General features: G+C 48.3%; 1 protein-coding gene across 1 annotated transcript; it reads right to left on the bottom strand.

The window, feature by feature from the left end:
- Positions 1-4,925: 4,925 nt before the first annotated feature.
- On the bottom strand, positions 4,926-7,385 carry GPR6 (G protein-coupled receptor 6). Its single transcript, XM_003781586.2, has 2 exons — positions 7,173-7,385; positions 4,926-6,568 (listed from the first exon to the last, which is right to left on the bottom strand). Exon 2 carries the CDS (start codon positions 6,547-6,549, stop codon positions 5,446-5,448), a length of 1,104 nt encoding a protein of 367 aa, XP_003781634.1. The 5' UTR covers positions 6,550-6,568; positions 7,173-7,385; the 3' UTR covers positions 4,926-5,445.
- Between the last annotated feature and the right edge of the window lie 801 nt (positions 7,386-8,186).

The raw sequence follows: 8,186 nt of genomic DNA, 5'->3' as shown, positions 1-8,186 counted from the left end.
CTCATGCCCACATCTAAAGAATAGTCCAGGGAGCAACTGTTTGTGGGGGTGAGCCACTGTGTAGACTATCGTCTGAAGGGTATGAGAACTGAAGCTGGGAGATCAGGTAGGAGGCTACTATAGTAGTTCAGGCAAGAGATAATGATAGTGGCGCAGATGGTGAGAAGTAGCTGGATTCTGGATCTATTTTGAAGGTAAAGACAGCAGGCTTTGCTGACACACTGGATGTAAGGTATGAGAGAAATAGAGGAGTAAGTGTGATTCCAAGGTTTCTGGCCTGAACAACTAGAAAGATGACCTCACCATTAACTCAGACAGTAAATAAGGGAGAAAGAGGAGGTTTAGAGGTAAAGATCCGTGTCCCAATTTTAACTATGTTGAATCTAGGATGCTTGTTAGAAAACAAAGTGGCTAGGCAGTTGGATGTTTGAATGAGTCTTGCCTTTCTTAAAGACTGTATCTTTCCAGCAACTAGCAAAGGGTCTTTCAATACCTGATTTTTAATTTGAGGCAGCATCTTACTCTGTCACCCCCAGATGGCATCATCATAGCTCACTGTAACTTCAAAATGCTGGTTTCGAGTGACCCTCCTGCCTCAGCCTCTTGAGCACCTTGGGCTACAGGTGCACACTATTGCACCCAGCTAATTTTTCTATTTTTTGTGGAGATGGAGTCTTGCTCTTGTTCAGGCTGATCTTGAGCCTTTAAATGCAAGCAATCCTTCCTTCTCAGCCTCCCAGCAATAGGTATTTCTTAATTAATTGATATATCAAATGAATATGACATTCCTCTACATAAATGTTTCACGATCTACCCACGTTTTGTAATCTCACATTATCAGCTTCGTTAATGTCAAGGCTATCAATTTTATACAGCTTGGCCAATGTGTCAGTCAGCAGTAACAATGACCAGATTATTTAGTATCTTTTTATTTTTGCCTCTCAAACATTTTGACTGGAGCCGATATTGAATATTAATGCTAGGTGGATTTAGGTCAGAGTTATAGCCGATGTCTTCTTCTTCTAGTGTTGAACTTTCTTAATGTGCTGATTGCAAGAATTTTTTTCCTGTAATTATAAAAGATATAATGTTATTGACTTCTTCTCTCTTCTCTGAAATTATATTGTTTTGGGAAAGGTGACAGCCAGCCAGAGCTTTTACGTCTTTTTTTTTTTCAGATTAATATCAGGGTACATACAATTTGATCACATAGTTTGCTTTTGTAGGGTTTAGGTTTGAGTTGCAGGTGTGTCCCTCCAGAGATTTTGTATCTTAGTACACTTAATGCGTTCCAGAGGCTAATCCTATGTAGGGCCTGAAATAGCGTCTGCTGATGCTGAAGAGTCATGAAAGTTAGTTCCTTAGAAAATTTTAATTTAATAAATGAGCAGTAAGGCTGATCTTCCCAGCTTAAATTTGTGTACAGTGTAAAACTCTACCCTATAAAACATGTGTGTTTTGCACTGCCGAAAAGGCCCCAGTTCTGCTGTCAGCTGCTGCACGTTGGTCATGCGTTTTCTCTCCTACCTTCTACAGTCAAACCTTTTTCTCTACTGAAGCTTCTCCTAACAAGTTCACCAATAACAGTCACATCACCAAATCTGTACTCATTTTTAAGCCCTCATTTGGCTTATTCTCTCAGCAGCACGGAGCCTGTTGGTGACCTTCCTCCAACTCTTTTCTCTGCTTTGGGTCTCTGTGCTCCCTTGGCCTCCTCTACCTCACTGACCACTTCTCTTTGTCCTTTGCTTTATTCTTCTTGTCTTCTTGCTTTCTAAGAGCTTTGTTTCCCTGGGGCTTAATCCTGGCTCTCTTCTCTGTCTACACGTGGCTTTCAGACCCGTGGCTTTAAATATTACCTATATGTTGGTAAGTCCCAAATTCATTCGTCCAGATTAGATTTCTCTCCTAAAATCCAGACACAGACAGAGTTAACCTCTCTGTATCTTCATTTCTTCTGCTGTGAAGTGGGGACAATAACAACAGTGAATTCAGGACATCTGTCAGCATGGACAGGTCCATGTTTTACCCTTCTCTATCGGCTTGGTACCCAGGGAAGCTGGCCAGTGTAGACTGCATTAAAGAGTTGTCTTGACCTCTGGCTCCTGATTGAGTTTGGCTAATGAAGGTCACTATCAAGATAGGGGATGGAAGGAAGAGAGGGCATTCTAATAATTTATTCTCCCAGATTTCTCCTTGTCAAGCCACAGGTTGACAGTGGCTGTTTCCCTCTGTTAATAGCTGCAACTTCTGCCGAGCAGCCAACACTTCAAGCCCTCCCTCCTGGTTCCAGTAACTGCCGTCTCCTTTTCCCCTCTGACAGCACTGCTGGGGCTAGCTTAGGGGGAGTTTAACATCCCTTGTTGATTTCCCTAACCTGTGCTCACACTTCTATAATTAGTCCCTTGATTAAACTCTCTTCAATAACCTGGTTTGACTATCCCTTTTGTCTCCTATTGGGACTTGACTGATTCAGGATGCTACAGTGATTAAATGAGGTAATATTTGTAAAGCGCTTAGAGCAGTGTCTGCTGGATGGTAGGTGCTATACAAGGTTTTGTGAAGTAAATAAATGAATAAACTGTCCACCTGAGTGATCCATTTAGGTGTCTAAAACTAACTGTTAAAATTTCTTACCCTTCTTGTAGAAGTTGGGGTTCTCCAGAGAAACAGAATCACATGCATGTGTATGTACATATCTTTATACATACATCCTACTAATAGGGTGTGGGTGTATATGTGTGCGTGTTTAGAAATTCATATAAGGAATTAGCTTACATGATGATGGAGGCTGACAAGTCCAAAATCTACAGGATGTGCCAGCAGTCTGTAGACCCAGAAGAATCCATGCCCAAGTTTAGGTCTCAAGGTTATCTCCTGTAGAACCTGGAGGAGCCAATGCTGTAGATGCAGATGGAAGGCAGTGCACTGGAGAAGTCCTCCTTGCACAGGGGAGGCCATTTAGGTCTCCGGATGATTGGATGAGACCCACCCACAGTATGAAAGACAATCTGATTTATTCAAACTCTGACAATTTAAATATTAATCTCATCCAAAAACACTCTCACAAGAATAGCCAGAGTACTATATGACCAAATATCTGGGTACCCTATGGCCCAACCAAGTTGACACACAAAATTAATCATCATACTTCCCAATGTACCCCACAAGGTGGTTTTTCTTGCTTACTACAGACCCCTAGATTCACTCGTTTGCTCAAGGCAAAAACCTTAGAGTCATTCTGAAGATTTTTCTTTCATGTCCCTCATCCAATCTATCTTTCAACATAGTTCTGGAACCCACCACTTCTATCTCCACCACTTCCACTGTGCTTCAAACCACTGTCATTCCTCTGGGGATTATGATTATGGACCTCTGTGTTCTCTTCCCACTCTGACAGAAGGAGCAGGAAATAGTCTAATTTTCAATAGGATAGCCAGAGTGATTCTTTAAAAATGCATATCAAGTCATTTCACTTTCATATAGTGATATGGTAAGTCCCTGCAGTGGCCTGGACATGGTAAAGATGGAAATGATTCAGTTCCAGCTCCCTCTCTAAGTTAGTTCCATGCCTCTCTCCACCTCACACACTCTGTCCAGCCACATTGAACTTCTTGGTGTTCCTTGAACTTGCAGGGAAAGGTCCCATCTTGAAGCCTTTGCCCTGCTTCCTCCTCTGCCTGAAAATCTCTCCCCACCTGTGCGCATATGTCTCGTACCTTCACTCTCACACCTTGGCTTTCCTCCTGTTACCTCCCCAGAGAAACCTTCCTTGACTATGAAGCACCCTCCACTGCTTGCCACCCTCGTTCATGTATTTTTTTTCTTAGTATTTATCCTAGCATGACATCGTATTTATGTTTATTTGCCTGCAGGCCATCTCCCCTGCCAAACAGTAGCACTATAAGCACAGAGACCTCTTGTTTTGTTCACTTTCATATTCCCAGGCCTGGAATTGTGTAGCAGATCATAGGCACTCAAGAAGCACTTGTGGAATGTAGGACAAATTCGCTTGTGTGTATTTTTCTTTTTTCTTTTTTTTTTTTTTTATTGAATGGTAACTATGTACATTAATGCACTTCTGGGGTACAGTGTGGGGTTTTCACATGCAATCTGAAATACTTCCATCAAACTGGTCAAGTGTGTATTTTTCTAATACCCAAGAGTAGTAAATATTTCTGCTCGTGTGCATATTTCTTCACAGGGGCTCAGATCATGCCTACCCATGTTCTCTGATGTAGCCTTGCACCATCCTGTGAGAAGGGGAGGAGGGGAACCAGGACTCACACCCATCAGTGAAATGGGAATGTTTAGTTCTTGAAGATCTGAATGCCCTTTTGGAAAATGAGAGCGCTTCCAGAGAGGATCCTGGACATGGCCTCATCTGCCTCATGAAGGTCTGAGGTATGTATGCACATCTTGGAATCCTGTCTTGGAAAAATTTATTCATTTTAGATAGGCTGTACATTTTACTACCAGACCTGGCCAGCGACAATGTCCCAAGTCCTAATGAATTTTCAACATTTAAAATTCTTGCCATACCGGAAAAACTACACCTGAAAGTTGTGATTTTAGGATTCACGAGTTCACATGTTGTGGGATGTTGGAGGGATGGTTTCAGCTCTCTTCCGAGATTTGTCTCCCCAGCCCAGTAGCCAAGGGAATAGATTAACTTGCACTATCCTTTGGTGCTCCGTGAATGCTGCTATGTAACTATATTACTCCCTTCCTGCCTCTCCCCAGCTATAATGATCTGGAATAAGTATTGCAGTGAAAATTTATGAACAATGTGCAAATTCATATGATTTTTTTACATTAAGATTTTCCCAGGAGGGAGATGACCCATAATAAACTTGTAAAGTAAATAAATGCACTCATAATTCAGCTCTTTTACAGTAATTGTATAGTCAGTCACATACCCCAAATTACGTTTTCATAGTGTGTTTATTTGTGTACAAAATATGTTGTAATTTGTTGATGCATGTGCAGCAAAATAGTCTATCACATACAACAAAAATACACCTTTTACTCCCTTACCCCTGCCCTTGGAAATGGCAACACTGTTTTGGCAGTTCAGCAGCTAAAAATAAAGTGCTATAGTTAAGCAGTATTGGAATGTCTTCACTTGACAAATGTGATGTACGATTTGAGTATACAACCACATCTTTTTGTTAGTTTCTCACGTAACAGGAAGCTCTACATCCTGAACACCTCCAGAAGATACAAATATTTGTATATATATGTACACGTGTATACACTGTATATGTAAAGTGCCCACAAGCCCCTTTGTCCTTGTGAGTTTGTTGCGTTTGTGTTTACTCCCTCTTTCTTTCTGAGTCAGAGGCACACCATTGGGATCTGAGTTCGTCAGCAGGCACCTAGAAGCTCACCAAAGGCTGGCTTGTTGGGGGTGTGGTGTTGGTGAGAGGACGCGGAGGGAACCCTTCAGACCTCACTGGGGGACCTGGAGCGGAAGGGCACTTTGGACTGGAAACAGCCACAGAATAGGAGCCACAAGGCGCGTTGGATCTCCTGGTTGCGGAAGGCATAGATGATGGGGTTGATCATGGAGTTGTAGGTGGCCGGCAGCAGCGTGGCGTAGGTGTAGACTGCTGGGTCCTCGTTGCTGCCTACCACGCAATAAATGGCGAAGGGCAACCAGCTGGCGCCAAAAGTGCCCAGCACCATGGCCAGCGTACCCACACCCTTTCTGGTGGCCGCAAGGTGGGGCGGCGCCAGGCAGTGCTGCTGCAACGCGATCTGGTGCGCGTGGCGCCAGACCACCTGGCAGATGCGCACGTACAGGTGCAGCATGATGCCGAAGACCAGGAAGAAGGTCGCAGAGAGCAGCGCCACGTGGCTGCGCGTCAGGGGGCGCACCACGCTGCAAGTTGCGCGTTCGGCCAGGCAGTTCCAGCCGAGCACCGGCAGCAGCCCCAGACCTAGGGACACAGTCCAGGTGGCAGCAAGTAGCAGGTGCACTCCCAACAGGGTCCGGCGCGAGTAATAGGTGAGCGCGTTATAGAGGGACAGGTATCGGTCCACCGTGATGGCCAGCAGGCTGCTGACTGAGGCGGCAAAAGAGGCCACGAGGAAGCCTACAGTGAGCAGGCTCACAGTCTCCGAGGGCACTAGATACTGGAACACGAAGTGCAGGATGAGGCCGCAGCCGGCCAGCAGGTCAGCGGTGGCCAGGCTGCCCACCAGCACAAACATGGGTGTGCGCAGCGCCGGGGTGGACGCGATGAGAGCCACCACCAGCGCATTTTCACCCGCGATCACGGTCCCCGACACGCATAGTAGCACGTCCCACGGATTCACAGCCGGCAGCAGCAGTCCTGGCGGCCCCGCCGACAGCTGTGAGGACAGCTCCAGAGACCCATTAGCCCCAGCGCCGCCTCCCAGCGCCGCTGCCGCTGCCGCCGCCGCTGCAGGAGGCCCCCATTCGCCGCTGTCCGAAGCCCCTGCTGCGGTGGCTGCCGACGCCGCTCCCTTGGCTGCCACCACCACCACTTGCGACTCGTTGAGAGAGGCGGCGCTCGCGTTCATCGCAGCTGTGGATTGCACCCTGCATAGAGAAGGGGTGCAGGCGTAAGGGGTGCAGTGCAGGCTGCCAGGAAACTTCCCCGCGTGCAGGCGTCCCGCTCGAATCGCCCTACCTGATTTGGCTATCCCCCTCCGCGGAGGCCGGAGCAGAGTGGGGAAGCAGGGACTAAGTACCAACCCCAAATAAAAACCTGTTGAGCGAGTGAGTAAAATGCACCGCGTGTCCACAGATGCTCCTGAGTTTCTGCACAGATGTGTGTGTGTGGGGTTGTATTTGCACACGCACCCTAATATGCATGGTTGTATTTGCACACGCACCCTAACACGCCAAGCTGGAGTTCAGCCTGGAGCATCCCTCAGCGATCAGGGCTTTCCCCGGGGCTGGGCGGCGGAGTCGCTGTCCGCGGTGCTGAAATCAAAGTTTATGCGATCGCTAAGCTGGGAACCCGCGAGCCCACGGAGGCTCCTGGGAAGGAGGTTTGGGACGAGGGAAAGTGGAGTGTGTGTGTATGGGGTGGATGGAACAAGCTGGGCTTCATGTCCTGGGCTTCTGCAAAGCCCCATCCTCTGGCTGTCCTGCACCCACCCTGTCCCTCACACCCCCAAAGTTACCCCCGGCCGCTCACCTGGGCAGTCAGGGCTTCAGGAAGTCACTGGTCATGGGCTCCGTGGCTGCGCCCTGCGCTCCGCTCGCGCACTGAGCAGCTGCCCGCGGAAGGCGGCCAGGGCCGGAGAGGAGGTGAGCGCCCGGCGCCTGTCGCTGTGCCGGCGCCGCAGCTACTGAGCGACCGAGTCAGTGGCAGAAGCCTCGGCTGCGAGCAGGGCGCGCGCTGGAGATTGACAGGCAGGGCGGGGTGGGTGACGTCAGGCTCCGGCTCCCACTTGCAGGTGCAAGCCTGGCACTCACTCTCCCCACCAGCCCACCCTGTCACCCCCTACCCCTTACCTCACCCACCCCGTGCCTCACGGGTCCGAGGAGGAAGAAGCCAGAATGGCCCCCTCCAGTCCAGAACTTCAGGAATGGGCTAGGGAGAGAGAAGGTGAGAGGGAAAGGAGCGAAGAGACCCTGACGCTGGTTGAAGAGGGAGATGGGGGTGGGGGGTGGGGTGAGGGATGAGCGGCACCCGCGGGCAGCAAACGCGGTGTCCGAGATCCCTGAGGGGCCAGTTCGGAAAAGAAGCCCTGGAGAAGGGCAAGGCTGGGATGGGGACCCGAGGCTGGGATGAGGACCTGAGGCTGGGATGGGGGCCCGAGGGGAGAATCACTACTTTAAAAAAAAAAAAAAAAGTGCTGCTTGAAGAACAGGAATGGCCTGGGCAACGAAATCTACTTTTATATTGCTTTTTTAAATATAAAAGTGTGAGCTTATTTTATATTAGAGAGAGGGACAAGAATGGGGGCAGAGATGAGAAAGAGGGAGAGGAGAGAGCAGGGAGCAGGGGGTGGTAAAGGGAAGATGGGGAGAAAAGGACTGAGAGAGAGAAACGCATGGGGTCCCCAGCAGAGACAGGAAGAACGCCAGCCCGAAATCTACTTTTTAAAAGGTGTCTATGGTACAGTGTGAGAGTTAAAGAGGGCCAGTTAAGAAACTCTGAGCTGTGGGGAGCACAGACGAATAAAAAGGGGACATCTGGAACATT

This window comes from Otolemur garnettii, unplaced genomic scaffold (assembly GCF_000181295.1).
Source record: "Otolemur garnettii isolate 467f Iridium unplaced genomic scaffold, OtoGar3 scaffold00002, whole genome shotgun sequence".
NCBI lineage: Eukaryota > Metazoa > Chordata > Mammalia > Primates > Galagidae > Otolemur > Otolemur garnettii.
This window is presented reverse-complemented; position numbering and strand designations above follow the sequence as displayed.